The sequence below is a fragment of the Mesoplodon bidens genome, assembly GCF_964165515.1.
Source record: "Mesoplodon bidens genome assembly, chromosome: 9".
NCBI classification, from domain to species: Eukaryota; Metazoa; Chordata; class Mammalia; order Artiodactyla; family Ziphiidae; genus Mesoplodon; species Mesoplodon bidens.
The window spans coordinates 84,834,562-84,856,095 of NC_138166.1; the positions used below are offsets into that span (position 1 = coordinate 84,834,562).

Consider the following 21,534-nt stretch of genomic DNA (forward strand, 5'->3'; position numbering starts at 1 on the left):
CTTGGTAGCTTCCCAAATAGGGGGGCTGGGGTAAGGATGGCAGCCTCTCCCTGTATCAGTCAGATGAAGTATCACAATGCATCCATCTCCACTGACTTAAAATCTGTGTCTTTTTCACATAAAATAGCCTGAAGACCAAACAATTTTTTCTTTTTTTCTTTTTTTAAGGGCCCATTGGGGAATTTTCATCTTGGAGGTTTTTTATAATTTTTAATTTTCTAAAATTGAGGTATAGTTGACTTACAGTATATATTAGTTTCACGTGTACAACATAGTGATTCAAAATTTTTATACATTATACTCCATTCATTTTTTTATTTTAATTTTTTTTTGCTACCAAACATTCTAAAAAACAAAAAGAATGAGGCTGACTATACATATAGTACACATAAAGTTATACATATATAAGTTTATGAGGCAAGGTTAAATGGTGTTTCAGTCTTTACAGAAGGATGATCTAAAGATTTTATGACACTTCCTTCAAGTTATCTTTTGGGAACCATTTCCCTTCAATTTATGTAGATAAGCTGAAACCCACTGTAATGGCTCAGTTTGGGCAAGTAAAAAAAAATGAAACTGATCTTACTATTTAATAAAGACTGATAAGTGAAAAAATATTAAGTTAGCAAGACAATATATCATTTTACGAAATTGGATTACTTAGGCTTCAAGGGTAGAATTGCTTAATTTAAAATAAACTGTACTCCCTGATAGCAGAGACCACTTGATTTGGCATTCAATCTCCAAAACCATCAACAGTACTTGACATACAGATACCCAATAAATATTTGTTGAATGAATGTTCTCCACATATACTAGAGAACTTATAAATTTTATAATCTTTATTTTGTAGGCTTGCAAGTCATTTTGAATTTCCCTGAGTTGTAGTTTTAAGGCTCTGAACAAGTAAGAGTCTTAAGAAAGCTGAAAAGACAGGAGTAAAGCACCAGAATGAAAATTCCATGAGGGCAGGGATTGTGCTGTTTTGCTCAACACTCAATTTCTATTGGTTGGCCAAGTACATGACACATAGTAGGCACTTAATAAATGCTTGTTAAATGGAGACATGGAAGTCATTAACATTTCTTTTTCTATTTTCAACTACAGGAAGAACTTTCCAGTTTGCAGATACATATTTTTACAAATCTATGGGTAAAAAAATTTTATTTTATAAATAAAATCATAAAGCTAAAAGAAACAAAAATTTTAGAAAATAATGTGGTGTACATGAAAAAGTATTAATAACCTTGAGGGGAAAAAAGCTCTTATAAGTAAAAGGGGTTTAAAAAAAAGACTAACATTTCAAAAGAAAAATAGGCAATTCCCAAAAGAAGAAAAACAAAAAGCCAATAAATGAAAGATACTGATTCTCTGAGTGATTTTTTTTTTGTACATTAAAGAAAAATATATTATTTTTCTCCCATCAGATTGACAAAGAATAAAAAGACTGACAACTCAGTATTATCAAGAGTATGAAGAAATAAGACCTGCCATATACTGCTGGTGGGAGGATAAATTTACACCACCTTCCTGGAGGGGAATTTGGCAATATAAATAAAAAATTTCAACGTATTGACACTTTGACCCAGTAAGTCCACTTGGAGGAATTTATTTTACAAAAATATTTTGAGAAGTTCAAATAAACATATGTACAAGGTTGTAATAATAAAAAGTTAAATTAAAAGGAAAAGAACCTAGATAGATACCAGTATTGATATGGGTATTACCCATTTACACAATGGAATATCGGGAAGCCATTGTAGTCTGTGTTGATATGGAAAAATGGTCACAATATACTGGGCAAAAGAAGCTGGTCACAAGATGGAAATATTCTAAAACAGGATTGTGGTGATGCTTTCTCAACTCGGTAAATTTACTAAAAATCACTGAATTGTATCCTTAAAATGGGTGCATTTTATGGCATGTAATTTATATTTCCATACAGTTATTTTTAAAAAAGCAGGCTACAACATAGTATATTGAGTATGAATCTCATTTTTGTTTGAAAAACGCACACCCACTATGCCTGGAAGTAAATATTCCCCAGTAATAATAATTGTGGTTACCCCAGGCAGTGGTGGTGGTTTTCCTCTTTATACTTTTCTGAATTTCTTGCAATGAGTTTGTATAATCAGGGGGGTTAAAAAAAGCTATTTCAAACACACCAGATTACCTGTGGGTAAAGTTTTCTAAGATCAACTTATTATCAAAATCAAACATCTAAATGACTATCTCAATTTGTGCCCAGATTCTTTTTCATAATTTGTCTCAACTCATTTCTTCTGCTGTTGCCCAGAACAAGGTCTTATTTTTGGAAAAGTTTATACTCCAGATAGAGCTGGAAGCAAGTGTTTCTACCAAGGGCAGGGTACTAATGTCTCCTGGTTGGGGGCCATTCCCTAAGCACTCTGTGGTAGCTCAGATGACAACTCCCAAGAGCCCTTGCTGCTTTCAGTTCCCACAGCAATCTGGGGAATTGATTATGCTAATGCCTATTCTCTAGGACTTTTCAAAAATCTTTATTTTTAAATGAACTCATTTTACTTTGTTCCTAGAGCATTATCTATGGTTCTCAGTGTGGCCCGTGGGCCATTCGTGGTCCATAAGAATCCTTTGGTGGTCTTTTGAATTAACACTAAGATATGCATGTCTAGCTTTCTGGCTTTGGCCTGAAGTTAAAATTGAAATGTCATTGAATACAATCCAGATATGACCTCACTGGTCCCTCATCCAGTACAGGGCTATTCATCATCTCAGCAATTGTTTTGCAAGGGCAAGTGGGACTAGGTGGATTTGAAGATGCAGACGGATTCTTGCTCTAAGGGCTCTAAGGACAGAAACATCATTCTGTGAACACACTACGAACCAGATGCTCCTTACAGGAAACTGATATGACCAACCAAAACATTCAAATTGGCCAGATGAAGGAAGAGCTCTGAGAAAGAAGCACAGAGCACCCGTCAAATCTGAAAAACTGTCAAAGGGTAATGAATTCTCCCCAAAGCTTTCAGGATCCACGTTAATTTGGCAACTCAAACTGTGAGCATCATCTAACGACCCCAGAGGTGAAGACTGCCAAATGTTTACTGCCATACTAAAAGAAGAAAATTAGAAGTCTTCTGCTTAACTACAGTGGTGTGTTCGGCTACATTTTTTTTAGAAGAGTGCGGTGGAATGAGAGCTCTGCTAACATGGACTGAGGCACAGAGGTTTGCTGCTGCTTCCTCCCATGAAGCCCAGGCTTGCGGCCATGAGCCAATTCACACAATTTATGTTTCAGCCTAAATCAGAAACATCACCGCAAAGGAAAGAGAAATTCAGACACAAATCATATCAATATGGTTTTACTGGATAGTTCAACCATCAGGAAAACAGCCTACTTTTTCCCTACAATCTAATGAAAACTTTGTAACTCCCATTCCTTAAGTGATACCTCATTAAGAAACAAATCTCAGAAACCCTGGAGCACCTGTCTTCGAGATAGGTCACCAGACACAGAGAGTGGAACGGTCCCAGGAGCAGACGTTTCAGCCCCTGAATTCCTTGCCTTTTGTGCAGGCAGAGGAGGAAAGCTTTCAGTGGAATCTCAGGTGATGAGGAAGGAGGGGAAGCCAACAGCCAAGGGAAAGTTACATTTTTGTTAGTGAATTGGAGGCATAGCCAGTGAGAGAGTGGCTGTACCCACCCAGAGTGGACAAGCACAGAGCAGAATGGTTTCTCAACCTTCCAGCTCAGTGACACAGGGCAAGTTGCTTAATTTCCATTTGACCCTCAGTCTCCTCACCTGAAAATGGGGGTGCCTACCTCGTAGGGATGTTCTGATAGTCAAATGAGTCAAAACGTAGAATGAAGAATCTAGGAATACTGCCTAACACATAGGAAGCTCTCCATAAATGTTTGCTAACATTATTACCTGGAAATCTTCAAGATTTGAAACAAAAGAGAAAATAAAACCCACTCTCAGATGGGGATGGTGCAGTTGAATTCTGAAGGCTACTTTGAGCTTGAGGGGACCATGGAAACAGGCAGACTGCAGACAGCCAGGCTAATAATAACGGCCCTAACAGCTTCCTGGGTACCTCCTGCAGAGGGTAATCTAAAAATCTCAGAGTGAAGAATGTCTCACATACAAAAGTAGGATGTACAAGAGGACAAGGGATAACAAACTTTCCAGGTCTCCAGAATGGCAGACCAGCGCTGAGTGGCCACCACAATGGGCTTTACATCCCAGACTTCAGTCTTGACAGGTTCAGTTCATTTATTCACACACCCTTATTAAGGGCCACTGTCATGTAGTTGGTGATTTTCACCCTCTGGGAGGTTATAGTCAAAAATAATTTTAAATAATTTTTTAAAAATGTAGTCCATCAGTCAATAGTATTTAATAAGTGACCTCTGTTTGCCACACATTTCACCAGGTGCCTCAGGATGTTATGCAGGTGAAGAGAATCTGCGTCTGCATTTGGAACAAAGAGGATAAGCATCAGAGAGTGAGACTGTAAGGAGATGGGGGGGAGGGGGCAATATAGTTTTGTAAACACATAAAATCATGCACTGAATCCTGTCCTGTCAGAATTCAATGCTGACAAATTGCCACCATTACCTATTTTATGCTATAACTGACCTGTGTGCCAATAAAGGACGTGGCAATAGCAATTTCAATAATTACCACAACTTTAGGAAAGTATTACTACCCAAATGTCTTCTGAACACTTTGGAAGCACAATGTGTCCTATTTATTGTTTTTTATAGAAAAATATATTTTAATCAAAAAATTAATTGAACAGTAGATAAGCATGTCATCATGCTCACATAAACTGAAATAATATCCACATTTCTGATGTTTCTTGAAAAAAGAAAAAGGAAAGTAGTATGGGAGTTAAAACTTTGAAAGAAATGTGAAAAAATAAACGCACATTAGAGACACTGGGAATATTTTGGAACTGGGGAAAGAAAGGTTCTTAATGATTATCTTCAGAGTAGAGCAGGAAGGGAGTCATGGATTTAAATCCAGGTGGACAGAAATTAATTATCCCCCCTAAAAATGTCGGATAACATAAAAGACAGAATCTACAACCAATTTATAACATGACAGAAACCAAAACCAACACAAGAAAAATTGCCTACATATTTCTTCCTAGCCTAGGACTTTGATTTCACTTATATTCCACAAGGGAATTAGAGAAAAGAAGGTTTTGTTTTGTTCTGTGTTCTTGGTGAGTAGCCTAAAGTCTTATGAATTTTTGTATAATCTCAATAGCATCACAGGAAAAATCCCTCAGCAACTAATGAACACTATTTGTTCTCTTTTAATTCTGATTTACACCCCAAGTCCAATATGATTGTGCTAGTTCTGGTTTTCTGCTAAAGGTAAAAAATAAAATGACTTTTAGTTCATTTGATTCATTCTATGCCTTTCTTTTTACTTTCTTTATAAAGTTTTTTTTTGATGTGGACCCTTTTTAAAGTCTTTATTCAATTTGTTACAATACTGCTTCTGTTTTATGGGGTTTTTTTGTTTGTTTGTTTGTTTGTTTGGCAATGAGGCATGTGGGATTCTTAGCTCCCCAACCAGGGATCGAACCCACACCCTCTGCATTGGAAGACAAAGTCTTAACCACTGGACTGCCAGGGAGGTCCCCATTCTATGCCTTTCAATAGATTAAACCTGACATTGTAACAGCCTGAGATGTTCTTTTTGTACTCAAATGAGTAATGTTGCCTTCCCCTTCCTCCCTCCACACTTCTTGTTTCCTTGCTTCTCTCCTTCCTTCCCTCTTTTCTTTCTTAAATACAGTAGATAAAGTACTGAACTTATTATTTAGACTTTGGCCATCACCATTGCTCAGATGGAGCAGCAGTTGTACATTGATAAAGCATTTTCCATCTAGGGGGTCATAAGTTCCCAGGCAAGGGAAGCTCATCAACCCCCAACACTGACAAGAAAGTCCCGCTGTAGTGAGTTTAAGGTGGCAATCAGTCCCTGCTGGGCATGAGGAGAAACCCTTCTGACTAGAGAGCTAAGGTCCCCTGCCCTAATTGGAATGATTTCCTGATTCATTTATACAAAGAAAATATGCATTACTGGGAGATAGAGCAAAAAGAAGTACTCTTTCAGATCACCCCAGTCTCATGTGACTCCCCACAAATCATCTCAACAGAGAGGAAGACAGAAGTTGGCAGATCTCAGCATATTAACAGCAAACAACAAATTAAGAACTATGTACTTTAATCTTCAACATTCATAATTGCACAGAGTATCACAGATCGCTTAGATAATACATGTCAGTTAATCTAACGAAGAAACTAGTAAAGTAGAACATTCAAAGCAATACCTTGAGCATGTAAAAACTGCAAGTGACATTTAACACACAAAGTGCAGAACCAGAACAGGTCTTTGAGGAGTAGTTATTTAAAATCCTTACCAACAGGCAAAGCGCTATGGAGAAACACACATGAATATAGTCAACCTGCCAGATCTCTCAACTAAATGCACTGCAATTCTAATAGGTTCAGCTATACTGACTTTGCACATACATATAGTAGTTTCTAACACTCTAGTGTTGTGTGGTGATGGGAATGCAGAATAGGAACAAAGGGGGACTACCATTTACTTTCAAAATAGAATCGAGTGGGGAAATCTAAACTCCTGACTAGTCGACTTGAAAATGGCATAACCAGAACTTTGTCACAGAGAAAAAAATTTTTTTTCTTAAAAATGCATATGTATCCAAAATGGCTGAAAATCTTGTCCATGCTAGGGGAAAGTTGAGTGTGGAAAAATTTGCATTTTTAAAAATCTATGCTGTAAAGAAAATAAAAAGCCAGAGCATTTTGGCATTAGCAAAAGGCTGAACTTAGTTCTCAGGCAATAAATTTATGGGGAAACATGACAGGCTCCTCTTTAAAGCTATGTGTACGTTGGCTGAATTTTATACAAGATTCTTGAATCTTGTGGAAAATTGGGCACAGCTTGACATCTGAACAATGTCCCTGGTTTGTTTGATTTCTAAAGCATCGGAAAATGTTGCACTTTGGAAATCAAGTAGAGAAGAATAAACACACTAAAACAGAACTGGGCTGAATGTGAAAGTTATTTTTCCATATGTCTCTATAAGATATTTATTACCTTTATTTCTCCTACAAACACAGCCCCCCATGCTGGAAATACTGTGATACTTTTTTTTTTTTTTTTTTGGTGGTGAGAAAAATAGTCCTGTTAAGACAAATCTTACCCAGCAGCAATAACCACCTAAGGATAGGCAATTTTCAGCTGGCTTTTCAGAAGCTGGTTGCCATGACAAAGAGCACAATTTATTCCTTAGTCCCTTATCACAGCTACAGATCACAGACCATAAAAATTAACAAGGCTCTTTTTCCTTTTCCTGATGATTTCAGAGTTCCTCATCCTTACCTGAGGTCTTTTGTTCCCCCAATTAAATGGAATGAATGTCAGTCATCTAGCAATTCAATTAACGCTGATTCAAAATTCTGGCCCAAACAAGAATCTATAATCAAAACCTCCTAATCATAGCTCAGTCATGAGAATGAGAAGTAAGCAGGTAATTGCACTAATTACTCAATTAGACTAATACTGTATTTTTAAGCAAGGGTTTAAAGGGTTGTCAGCTCTGACAAAGGACTGTGGAGTTGTCCTCACCTTGTGTGCCGGCAGTGGCCCAACCAAAGCCAATGTTTTCAAGTGGCCATAATTTCTACCCATCTAAGATGGATGGGCCTGAGCTGGGTAATGGGAGTTTACAACTAATAAAACAACCGCAAATGAGGGACGGCTCCAGGGGGCTTCAGTGGCTCTCAACCCGGCCCTGAACAGTGGGCAGGACTTGCCCGTGCAGGCAGCTGAGCACACATCATCACCTGTGCTGGTTCCAGGAAAGCATCTAGTGAGGAGGAGCGCTGAGCACATGTGAGAGCTACTACTAAATCTTAACTGAGTGATGCTCACAGGTACCGGCTTCCAAACTGAAGACGGAGCCTGCGTCGGCTGCTGGGTGAAGAGCTCCTCAGCCAGCGGGTCCACAGCTGGTGGGGGCTGGAAGCTACGAATCGTCTGCACCCCCAGGGACAGCTTCTCAGGCTGCAAAGCCTACATAGAGAGCCTTCATGAAACCAAGAAGAGTGAGTGAAAAAGAACTGGCTGGGAAGGACGCACCAGATGCGCCTGAAGTATTTACAAAACAACGCAGGATATAGACCAAAACAAACTGGACCTTATTAAAAAAAAAAAAATGAAAGCCTAAAAAAATTAGACTTTTTTCCTACTCAGTTTCAGAGACTTAAATATTCTGTAAACAACAGGGAGGACACTAGAGCCTGTCATGCCTCTGGTTTTTGTAAAAATCCTTCCCGGGTTGGATGTAGGAGAGGAGCTGGAGACAGAAAGAGGGAAGAGGGCCTGACACACGTTGAGGTCTTTCCTCTGCAGCAGCTTCTTAAAATGACCAACTTGGGAACTGCTCAGGGGTTCCGAGAGGAGAGAAAACATTTATTTGACTAAGACAGACAAAGTCTTTACTTCCAGGGTTTGCCTTGCAGGTGGCCACTGCCCAGTGAGCGGGGGTTCTGGTGGCCGGCAGGGCCCCCGGCAGGGAGGTTCTGACCGCTGCGGGAGCCTGGAACCTTGGAGTCTCTTCCAGAAGCATTACCTTGGCTCAGCCGGCCTGAAGGGAGCAAGAAAGCAGGGAGCAGAGCTGCAAAAATGATTCCAGGGACAACCTGCCAAGTACACTTTTAAACTAATGAAGTCTTATGCTACAAACCACTTTTAAGCTAGTGAAGTCCTATTCAGCATCTACTTTAGGCTAAAACCTACTCTTCATCCTTGAGATCAATTAGAAGGTGGGGAAGGGGGCAGGGATGAAGGGAAACCCAGATAGCTTTTCTTTCCTTCCTCTCCATTATCCCAGTCAACCTCATCTGTGCTTCATTCCTTCTCAGTAGAGAAGGGTACAGGAATGGTTGGAGGAAAAAGAGAAAGCAGTGTGCCAAAGGAAAGGCCAGAAGTAGTTTAAAGGTACCCAGAAGCAGCAGAAGGAAGCAAAGCTTTCCGAGAAGGAATCTGAAAGCCTTAGCTTAGCCTCTCAACTCTGCCTGAGATGCACACTTTGACTGATACCCTCTCTTCTCTTTCTATGTCTGTGTGCAATGCCTAATTCTTACCATAATCTGGGATCACCTCCACTCACCTCCCTTCTCTTGCAAATATTTGAAGAATCTGAATATAACAGATCAAGCTTCTCATACGATGAGGTTGATGTTCAAAGCTGCAAATCTCAAGTTCTACAGAAAACATTATTTCTAAAGGTCAAAATATCTTACTAGTACTGTCTGCAGGACCCTGGTCCTCTTCCAGGTAATATTCTATCTTCTTTAGGTCTTCTGGGGTAAATCTCCATTTATTCTCAGCTGCTGGGGGCGGCACTTTCGGGCCGGATCGTTTTCGGGCAGAAGCAGGCGGAAGGGTCTGCTGGCAAGATGCTGGCAGGGAACCCGTAATCAGTCCTTCTGGGAATTTCTGAGCTAAGACTTTTAGACCTAGGTGTGGAAGATCATCAGAAAAAGCCGTGTTAGCACGGTGAGGCCAAGGCAACCTGGAAAGGAGCCCACATGTCTCCTCAACATAAGGACAGGAAATCTTTCTTAACTGCTTCACCATTAAGTAAATTACACCAGAAAACGTCAGTTGTTATGTGGGATTCTGAGAATTCCACCAGAAATCGTTTAGCTCAAGTCTTCAGCATTAAGGCTTTCTTACAGAGCCATAAAGTAACATCATTATTTCAGGAATTAAAAACATGTGCTGATGGAGCTAACGGAAGTTTCACGTATCCTGACTCCTTTCTGCCAGCATGGTTGTCTCTGTTTCCAGAATACTAAGTTCTGAGCTCTGGGAGGGAAAAGGCGATAGGGGTGAAGCTGAAGGAGTGTGAGCCCAAGTATTCGCCTTTTAAGTCCTAAGCAGAACACAGCCCCTCACCTCCGGAAAGCATGAAGAGGTTCTCAAATCCCCGCTCGCACATGGTGGTAGCTGCCTGGCTGGCCAGCCTCTCATCGTCGTCATACAGAATGATGATCTTGCCATGGGCATTTTTCTAAGAAGCAGATGAGTTAAGGTTCGACCACACTGAGCTAATGCTCCTAGACTATACAGAAACCCCTGAGGAAGAAGAGCTGTCAAGGTTTACCTCTCTGAGTTCAAGGAGCATCGGATGACCCCTCTTCAGGGGGTACAGGACTTTTTCCTGTCGTGGAAACCACACAAGCTGGTATCCTTTTCTTCTATGAACTAGTATCACCATGTCCAAGACGGCACTAGTTACACACTGTACATACACTCTTTGGCTCTTTCATCTGTACAATCCTGGAGAGTAAGTATTACAACCTCCATTTTACAGATGAGGAAACAGAAAAACTTTTATGCCCAACGTGTCCACTGCAGTCTTATTTATAATAGTAAAAAAATGGGAACCACCTAAAAGTCCATTCCTTCAAAGAGGAATGATTTAGTAAATTACAGTAAATCTAAAGATGAGATCTTATACTGCATCAAAAATAGAGTTTATAAAGAGCTTGTGTTAGTGTGGGGAAATACACTGTAAAATAAAGTGAGGAAAAGCAACATACTAAATTATATATACAGTATAATTTTTACTTTGTTAAAAAGACAAGACAGTCTGGAATAAAATACACAAAAAATGTAGTAAGAGTTTGTTGTTCAATTGTGTGGTTATTGGAGATTTCAATTTTCTTTTTTATACTTTTCAGTATTTAAATTATTTTCTATTTGTATGATTTTTATGAGCAAAAAAATTAAAATTTCAAGAAGCAAAAAAAATTAAAATAGAAGGAAAAAAATTCACTCCTTACATTTTACTTGGGAAAACTTTCTGGGGAAAACAGTCCTAGGACTGACTCTCAACGGATCATAACCTTTAACCTAATGTTTTTTGTCCTACTGCAGGATGGCTTGGAAGCATTCTCAGCAACAGCTAAGGATCGAAATTCTAAAATATGCTAAGTAAATTAATTAATATCAAAAGTCCTTCATAGGGTTTTCTTACTAGGAGCATGATTCATGATAAGTTTGAGTCTTCAGTCTTTATACCATCCAACTCCTTAAAATGCAACAAAGGATACATATTCAAGAATATCATTTGAATAAGGGTTCATTGTTCTAGACAGAGTTGCAATTGGGTAACTGTAAGCTGCAAAGAGAAGAAAAAGCTTAGGAAGTTTGTAGCTCTCAGTACAACTTGGCCCCAATTCTCAGCTGGTTTAAAGTCTAAGAGTTAAAAGCAACATATTTTCAAAATCAACTAGCTATAAACCTGAATACTTTTGTGAAAGAAAAGAAACAGGACACTATGAACAAATAAGAAGTGTCACTTCACTGTTTCTGACATTTAGCACTGGACCCCTGAGCCCCCTGAGTCACCAGTCTCTCTCAGAGCATGTGGTAGAGCCAACTTACAGGTTCCCAGAACACATCTGGCTAACATAGGGTTCCCCCAACTGCTGACCACAGGCTGTGGTTTGAGCCTGCCTGGGCTCAGTACCGGGCTGTGTTCTCAGGAGTGAGACACTGTAAGGCCTTCTCTCTCTTACCTCCAACAATGTGGCACTGCTGGTAAGAATCTCTATCTCTCACATCTAGCAGCAGGAAGGGGCAGTCGGGATAAGGTTTGTCTTTGGTACTGGGCTCTACTTTCTTCACAAGCCCTTTGTCTAGATCCAGTTCCCCAACGCCACTGATGACGCTGCAAGTGAAAAAGTAGGTCAGTAGACACTAGTCAGGGATTGGTGGCTTAAAGGTCCAATGCGTTTCTTCAGAATGGCGAGAGGGTGCTCAATGTCTCTTCAAAAGACACTCCAAAGAAAAAGGAAAATGGATGTGGTGTCTCAGTTCTGCCTCTGAATGCAAGATCCTACGGATGGATTCCTGTTCTCTCACCCTGGACCCGAAGGAGGGGATCCACTGTCCATACTAACCTTCAGAGAATGCACGTTAGGTCATTAGCACGCAGAGGGGCAGAAACTGTAAGCACAAGCTGCCTCCAGAAGCAAGGGCAGCATTCAGAGAAAGAAAGAGGCAAACAGTTACTCCAACGGAATTTTGATGAGTGTGAGAAAGCAGAGCAAAAGAGGAAAGAATATGGTTGACAGGGCAGGAAAACTGAAGGCATTTCTATGTATATCATATGTAACATAAAGTAACAACAGTGTTTTCATATATTTCATATACTTATACAGTGACTCATCCAGTATGGATTTTGAACCTTAATGTTTTCAATAGTTATCTGTAGTCACTTCCATTTTATAGGTTACAGTGTTGAGGCTGAAGAGGCTTTTAGATTTGGCAGCATTCATGTAATGAGACAGTGGAAAAGCTAGGATTAAAACGAGGGAGGTCTGTTTCTGACCTGTTTCTGAGGTCATAAAATCACTGAAATTGGTCGCCAGGTTAATATAGGCAAAATGTGGCAAAAACATGAATCAGAGAAAAAAGGATAGGTGTTATGATCAAAGTGGCGAGTAGTGAAATATCTGTATTGGGATAAGAAGAAGATCACTCTTCCAGGCAAATATGAGGACACACATGCCAAACCACAGATTAGTCTAGCAATAGTTCCTCTCCCATCACAGCAAGTCAAATTCTGCCTTTAAATCCAATGATCACTACAACTATATGCCCTATAGTGCATATTTTGTTGAACCAAAGGAGAAGAAACTCTATTTTATGTGAAATTACGTGCTCATTGGAAGCCTTGTTGGTCTATCTTGTTTTGAATGCAATTTTAGAGTCCTTGCACAGAAGTAGTTATAAAAATAATAATAGTGCAATCGACAATAGCAATTCTTTCTCTAGTAGAACTAGCTTCTCTAGTAGAACTATTTTACCAGTAGAAGGGATGGATATGTGCAGAAAATCAGCACCGTCTTATAATCAACAGTGAATATCTGTGAGGAAGTGCTGCATCATGAAACTGCCATGTGCATTTGAGAGTTGACACCAAGGCTGCTTTCACTCTCCTTTGCGCCTATTTAATATCAGAGCACTATGTGTGGCACTCTATTTTTCTTCTGATTCTAGACAGGGTAATTATAAGCTGCAGCAGACAGAAAAGGAGAGGGGGGGAAATCATACTCCCTGAGTCAAAAGATAGTGGTTGTAAAGCTAAGTCCTAATAGCAAACTTGCATATAGGAAGACTGAGAAGAATGGGGTTGAGAAGTGAAAATTAATGCTCTCCTATCAATATATTCTTACATTAACTAAGAATGCTGTGACAAGATCCAGGAGGTGGCATTGATATAAAGAGAAAATAGAATGGCTGAGATGAAAATGTGGGACTTCACTACGCCAACCTGTTTCTAAGGTCATTAAATCGCTGACATTGGTATCTAGATTAAGGAAGGAAAAATGCAGTGAAAACATGAATCTGATGAGAGCACCTCTGAAGGGTCGAGCGGCTGGAGTCCCCGGCTCCCTCACTGTTTATGAACTGGACAGGGCTTGGCGACTGCTCCCCAGGGCTCCCTTTCCCGTTGGTCTTGGCAGTGATTTCAGCATCAGGGTCTGAGGTTGCAGAATCATTGTCTAAAATTTGCAAGTGAATAAATAAATAAATTTAACCTCAGAATTTGTATTTACTTGTTAGGCAGTTCCACTGAAATTAGGTCAAGAAAAGGAACTCATATTACCATTATTAAATTGTTCTAAGAGTTCTAACATATAGGCTCTCAAACTGTAGTCTGTGGACCCCAGGAGCCCCCAAGACCCTTTCAGGGGGTCTGAAAGGCGAAAACTATTTTCATAATACTAAGATGTTATTTGTCTTTTTTACCATGTTGATATTTGCACTGATGGTGCAAAAGAAGTGGTGGATAAAACTCCTGGCCCCTTAGCAAGAATCAGGGCAGAGGTATAGAGCTTTATTAGTAGTCATTGTATTTTTCATCAACATGCACACACTCACAGTTAATAAATATGGCAGTCACATTTTTAAAAGTCCCTGATGAAGCAGTAATAATAATTTTATTAAATCTCACCCTTAAGTACACTTTTTAAATATTCTGTGTGATGAAATGGGGGAATCCACATACAGCAAGTTTGCTACATACCAACGTCCCATTGTTGTCTCAAGGAAAAGTATGTGTGTGATTTGTGCTGCTTTTGCCTTGAACACCACTTTTACTTGGAAGAAAAACTGACAGGAAAACTATGGTTATTTAGACTTGTGCATTTGGCAGCTATTTTCTCAAAAATGACCTAAGTGAATTTCTCATTTCAAGGAAAACAACTGATGGTATTTGTTGCAGTGATTAAATTTTGAACAAAAATCAGAATTTTGGAAACTATTTGCCATCAAGAGCTTGACTTCTTTACCATCTTAATGACTTTTCTGATAAGACACGTGTTGTGGTTAATAAATGTGACTTTTTTGATATTGTGTAATGAAATTTGTCAACATTTGGAAGATCTTCATAACTCAGTGAACCAGTATTTTCCAAATGACCAATGAATGATGTTATAAAATCATGTATGAGTAAAAGATACATTCAGAGTGCAAAAGAGACCAATGGGTTTAATGTAACAGGGTATGAAAAGTTCATTGATATGGTTTCAGATTCCACACTACAACTAACCTTTAAGAAGGTACCAGCTATCAAGTTCTGATGTAGTGTCAAAGAAAAATATCCACAATTATCTGAAAGGGCTATTAAAATATTCTTCCTTTTTTCAGTTACAGATCTGTGTGAGGCCAGATTTTCTTCAGGTACTTTAGCCCAAAGAGCAAACTGCAACAGACTGAATGCAGAAGGTATGAGAATCATCTGTCTTCTATTAAATCAGACATTAACAAGACTTACAAAAAAGTGTAAAACAATGTCATTCTCCATATATATTTTTGCTTTGGTAACATAGATATTTTGCATAAAAATATGTTTTTTATGTTTGTAATGGGTTTAGTATTGTTTCTTAAGGTAAATAGCAAGTATTTTTTAAATTCTTGGTTTAAAATTTTAATACCCGGGCTTCCCTGGTGGCGCAGTGGTTGAGAATCCGCCTGCCGATGCAGAGGATACGGGTTTGTGCCCTGGTCTGGGAGGATCCCACATGCCGCGGAGCGGCTGGGACCATGAGCCATGGCCGCTGGGCCTGCGCGTCCAGAGCCTGTGCTCCGCAATGGGAGAGGCCACAACGGTGAGAGGCCCACGTACCGCAAAAAGAAAAAAAAAATTTAATACCCTAAATATTAATAGATATAATTCACAAAAACCGAAACTCTTTGAGGTCCTCAAAAATTAAGTGTGGAGGGAGACTGATACCAAAAGGTTTGAGAATTTGCTGTTCTAACCAATATGAGAGAAGACATAGAAATAAGAGGCCTAGTTGTTAAAGAGCATATTAAGTTTTAATTTGCATATGATATAATACACTTGGAAACTTTAAGAGAATCCTATGAGAATAAGGGAAATAAATATGTTAGATTATAAAAATAATCTAGGTTTTAAGGTTAATTATAAAAATAACCTATTTATAAAATAAATAAGTTGGATTAAAGAAGATACGGACAATCAAAATATTTTTCCTATATACCAATTAGAAAATAACATGAAGAACCTCTCATTTACAGTAACAACTGCAGATACAAAATATACTCTCTTAGAAAATAAACCTATTAAGAAATGTAAAGGCCGTATAAAAACTTATAAGTCCTTTATAGGTCTTATAAAAATTTTACTTAGGGACATTAAAGAAGACCTGAATGAAGAGAGAGTGACATACCTTGCATATTCCTGACTTGGTGACTAAAAGTGAAATGATGTTAATCCCTTCCAAATTTCCAAACTTTTAGCCTTAATACAAATCCCAATGGGCTTAAAAAAAGCTTAGAAGAATTTTAAAGAGGAGAAGAGAAGAAAAAGGATGTATGTATGTGTATATATATATATATATATATATATATAGAGAGAGAGAGAGAGAGAGAGAGAGAGAGAGAGAGAGAGAAATAATTTGGAGAACCTGCCTTTTCAAATAGTAACATATACTGAAAAGGTAAATGATGAAAATAATGCACCAGAACAATGGAAAATAACAAAGAACTCAGAAACAAATCCTAGAATATATACAAAAATCTAATGTATGTTAAAGGTAACACCAAAAATCAGTGGGTAAAAGGAGAACTATTAAATAAATGGTGCTGGGATAATCTGTCAACTATCCAAAAAAATCAAATTTAGATAATCCCTTCATATCATATACCAAAATATATAACAGATGGATTGATGTAGGAAAAAACCCAAAGCAACCAAGCAAGCTAACAGATGAAAATATAGGTGAATATCTTATTTTGGATTTTATGAATCTAAAGCACTAAACAAAAACACAATATGAAAGGCTAATAGATTTAATCATGTAAAAACGCAAATCTCATATATGTCAAAAAACAACACAAAGAAAATTAAAAGGTCAATAACAAATTAGGAAAAGTATTCGTGACATATATAAGTGAGAAAAGGTTAATACACTTTATTAGGAGTTTTAAAACTAGTTCGTTAATAGAAAAAAGATCATGTGCACAAGGTAAAAATGCAAACAAGATAAAATTGCTAATATGGAAAGGAAGTCTTCTTTTCACTCCAGACCTGCAGGCCCTCAGTCCTCCACCCCCAAGGGAACTACCTTCAAATATTTGTCTCCTTCCAGAAATGAAACAACTACATATTTTGTATATATTTTATTTCCTCTCCTTTTTACATATCTAGGAGGATGCTATTCATACTGCTCTACACTTTGATTTGTTGTTTATTTTGTTATTTATTTATTTTTTTTTTACTTAATAATACAGCTTGGGTATTGTTCCAAATCATCAAATAAAGATTTTTCTCATTTATTTTCAAGGCTATATTGGTTTCCAATGAATAAAGATATCATAATTATATAAAGGTTTTACAAATCAATAAGTAAAAGATGAACATTCCATTAGAAAAAAAATGGGAAAGGACATATAATGTCCTCAAAAGAAGAAATACGTATGACCAACAAACACAGACATACGCAAAGCTCAATCACACTATCAAAGAAATTCAAAATAAAAATATTAGGTACCATTTTTCATCCATCAAATTGGCAAACATTTACAAAAATGAGAATTATTCATCATTGGCTAGGATGGGGAGAAATGGGTCTTCTCATTTGCTCGGTGGGAATGCAAACAAGTAGAACCTTTCTGGAGATAATGTGGAATCAGCACCGAGCATCTTAAAATGGTTCCACCCTTTGACAATCTGCAGCAATTTATCTTCAGGAAATAAATCAGAACCATACAAACATTTATGGATTTACACTGCAGCATTATCTTATAAAAATGAAAAATTAGAAAAATGTTAATGGCCAACAATAGGAGAATAATTAAATATGTGGCATATACAAAGGATAGACATTATATGACAACACAACCTTTACAATTAAGCTTTTGAAGTCTATTTAATGACATAGGAAAGTGTGCATGATAAAATGTTAATTGAAAACAGCATAATACAAAACTATATACAAAGAGTATGGATGTGGGTGGGGAAAACAGACCAAAATGTTAATAGGGTTTATTATTTTAATTTTCTTCTTTATATGTTTTTTACAGTTTTCTAATTTTCTAGAAATATACTTTTAAGTCAGGAAAAAACAATAAACATTATAAAAGGAGTTTTTTTATTCCTTCAAAGTTGGCCAATACGCATACAGATACAATCTGTTCTACAGGCATTCCCGAGTTATTCTTCTGTATAGAGCACTAGAAAACACTAATATTACTCACACATTATGGTGTCCTACTTTACAAAAGCCTGCAAATTTATCTCAGAAGAGAAAATTGCATGTGCCCATATGTTCTGGTGCTGTAATCTCAACAATGAATTAAAGGACAAAATCCAGGTACTTATATAACCAGGTTAAAATTGGGAGTACTCGTATGAGGAGACTCAATTATCTCTATTACAAAGAGCCCTTATTTCTCTGCTGTGTTAGAGGCATCTGTCATAGATAAATTCCTGTCTTTTACAGATTCTTTTTATCCTCCCTAACAAAAACAAGCCCAGGGAAATGACAGTCGAGTTGTACAAACCCAGTGTTCAGACTTCCTGAGAAACTTGTCTTGAAATCAGAAGTCAAATTCCTGGCCTACATCAACCTTAACAAAACACATTCCCCTTCAATAAACAGCCACACATTGACAGCTGAGGACTTCAGGATAAAATAAAGACCTTCACTCTGTGAATTCTTTTCATGACAAAACACCTAAGAGGTTTTCTTTTCAACTTGGTATTTAAGAAAGTAAATCTGGCGCCTATCTATCTTTCTAGCCTTATCTCCTACCCCCGCACCTACCCCTCCCTCAGACCACAGCCAGACTGGATTATGAGATTCCCCAAACACGCTTGGACTTCTTCTCTGTGCCTTTATTCAGGCTGCTCCTCAGCCTGAGACAGCCTCACCCTTAACTTGCACCTGTTGAGATTCTACCCCTAAAGGGGGCAGAGACCCAGTTCAAAAGCCTGGAAGAAGCCTACCTCAGTTTCCTAGCTGGAAAATACAGAGCTCTCACAGCACCCTGCATCTCTCGAAAGGCACATTCCAAGACCCCATAAGGATGCAATAAAGGCAGTGAGAAGACACCGGCTGCTACCAGAGACATGCAGATTTGTATCCTATGTCCATTCCTTATTGGCTGTTCACTTTGAGCAAGAAGTTTAACCTCTGAGGCTTGGGCTTCTCATCTGTACAGTGTACCTTCCTTCTAGAGTTTTTGAGAAGATTAAATAAGAAAACTCATGTGAGGTACCTAGCAATATATATTCATCAAACGATGGTTTCCTTCTAGTCCTCTGTGAATTTCTGTCATATTAGTAATTCTGTGTTTCTGTTATCATTTTCCTCACCCAATACACATACATATGTGCAGTGCACACTCGTAGCTACAAACTCCATGTAAGCAGAGCTGTGTTTTATTCATCTTTGTAGTCTCATAGCACCTAATTCTGTGACCTGTACTTATATAGAAGGCACTAAAAATATTTGCTGAAAAAAAGTAATTAGTATATTAAACACGTTTAAAACATTTAAGACTACAAATGTTACAGCCAGAAAACCAGATGGCTTTTTTAAAGAGATAAGAATTAGCAAAGCACCAGATAGCAATTCTCAGAGAGTAACAATCTAATTACAAATAGATACATCAAAGTCCCTGTGAACACAATAGCACAGTCAAATGGTCAATTTGTTATTTTCCCCATATCCTCACTTCTCATTACCTTCTAGCCTTTTAATCTCCTCAGCTGTCACTTCCAGTGTTTGATCAGATAGGGAAGCAACTTGGATGACCTGATAGAAAAAAGAATGAAATGTGTAGAAGTGTGTATGTTTGTTTGTCTTTAAACAGAGGCAATTCTGTTTTTAACAAAAGATGAGGAAATATCAAACATCAAAGATCTCCTGTTTTAAGAAACTGTCAGTGTCCCCAACTGGAGACTAAATCTCAGGTCTTCTTACTTTGGGGGTGGTAATTACATTGCAGATGATCATTCCAGAAGAAAAGATTTCTTTAAAACATTACACAATAAACTTAAAAGACCAAAAGGATAATTTTGGACACGAAACATAAGTAAGAGTTTAAAACTGCATTTATACATATTCTAGTCCCAACATAACATGCTATTTCTTGAAAATGCAATACTTAAAATAACAGCATTGTATCAGAAATTCTTCATGCAATGAAGAAATAAATGTAATTATGACTATATTGATTACAATGTTATATACCCAACATACAGTTTTTAAAGCACTTTTGCCTGGGGGGAAGTGATAAATTAGGAGATTGGGAGCAACATATACATACCACTATATATAAAATACATAACTAACAAGGACCTACTGTATAGCACAGAGAACTCTAACCAATACTCTGTAATAACCTATAATGGGAAAAGAATCTGAAAAAGAATGGATATATATATATAAAACTGATTCACTGTGCTGTACACCTGAAAGTAACACAACATTGTAAATCAACTATACTCCAATAAAAAAATTTTTTTAATGTTTGGTAGAATTCAAATTAAAAAAATAATAAATCACTTCTCACGACTTAGCTCATAAGACCCAACATCCACCTTAAGTTACATCACTGGAACCCTTATTTGGGGGTCAGAGAGACACTTTGTCCATAATTTTCAAATGAAAGAAGAAAGCGACTTTCCTAAAGTAACAAAATAGACCATGGCAGAAAGACTTGGAAAAAGAACCCAGTCATAGATGGGAGATCACCTGCTTTCCACAGAGAAAAATGTCCAAGCAATAAAGAATCCAGAATTCTAGATTATCAATATTAAGATAAATGGGCAAGGAAAAATAAAACCTAAACTACAAATTTGATGATCAAAAAGGAGAATGTACATTTTACTTTATAAAATTCTTATCGAAGAAAAAAGAAAATTTCATACCAATTAGTCCTCTCATAGGTGAAATATAAAGAATCAGAAGAAAACCCTCTGCAAACACTACCTAGAGTTGAATTTAGAAATACTCACATAAAGCAGCACAAATTAGAAAGTCTTTATTCCAATGGAAGATCATTAAACTTACCAGCTGGGCAAAAGTTGTAACTTTTAGTCTCTTAAAAAGCTCATCTTTTTTGTATCTATAATCTGAAAAGCAGAACAGGACAAATATTTTTTCCAGGCTTATTTTGCTTTCTTAGAGATATTAATTCTTTCTAGTCATCAAGTTATATGGTATATATTTCAAGTTATTTACACTCTTTTATCTCATTTGATCCTCATGATATCCTCAGAATTAAGCATGGCAGGTATTATATCACCTTTTAATTTATTCCTTTGCTTTGGCCAGTAAGAAGCCTCAAGCTGAATTTATAAGCCACCTTTTTGGGTCTAATGATTTTACCCCTCCCCTTTATTTGTGTACCATTTTCCTTACTATGCTGTCTTACTTTGACCATAGTGTATTGCATGCATTTTTGTAAGCCCTTTAAATCCTTTTCAGAATAAGCAGGGAATAAGCATCTGCATTTTACAAATGAGGACAGAGACCCAGAGAAGCTGAGTTGCCCTAGGTCAAGAGCTGGTAAGACATTTACTATTCTATCTCTGCCCTGAAAAGAGTACAGTTCTATTCCTGAGGTTACAAACTATGCTAGAGACACAGGCCAACCCTTTTTTTTTTTTCCTGGAGTACAATGCTGGGCACAAACTTGTAATTGGTCCTGATAATCTCTTATATCAATTTTCCCTCAACTCCACTTCAATAAAAATCAACCTATTTAGTTTTGAATATGAAAAAAATCTGGAGATCTATTGTACAACAAAGTAAATATACTTAACACTACTGAACTGTACACTGAAAAAGGTTATGATGGTAAATTTTGTTATGTGGGGTTTTTTTAACCACAATTAAAAAAAGAAAAATCAACTGAAAACATCAATATTTACTCAGTGCTAT

General features: G+C 37.5%; 1 protein-coding gene across 5 annotated transcripts in view; it reads right to left on the bottom strand.

Moving 5' to 3' along the window:
- Positions 1-1,703: 1,703 nt before the first annotated feature.
- CEP41 (centrosomal protein 41) overlaps positions 1,704-21,534 on the bottom strand; it is a 49,174-nt gene continuing 29,343 nt past the window's right edge. For 3 of the 5 annotated variants that reach the window (XM_081243925.1, XM_081243928.1, XM_081243927.1), the window contains 8 exons: positions 20,662-20,723; positions 19,332-19,401; positions 13,473-13,617; positions 11,626-11,777; positions 11,158-11,225; positions 9,998-10,112; positions 9,340-9,555; positions 6,213-8,681 (listed from right to left, as the gene is read on the bottom strand). In XM_081243925.1, coding sequence (XP_081100051.1) covers positions 8,533-8,681; positions 9,340-9,555; positions 9,998-10,112; positions 11,158-11,225; positions 11,626-11,777; positions 13,473-13,617; positions 19,332-19,401; positions 20,662-20,723 — 977 coding nt within the window. In that variant the 3' untranslated portion in view covers positions 6,213-8,532. Of the gene's footprint in view, positions 4,457-6,212; positions 8,682-9,339; positions 9,556-9,997; positions 10,113-11,157; positions 11,226-11,625; positions 11,778-13,472; positions 13,618-19,331; positions 19,402-20,661; positions 20,724-21,534 lie in introns of those variants that run through there. The other 2 variants (XR_014016643.1, XM_081243926.1) reach the window with 2 other exon arrangements.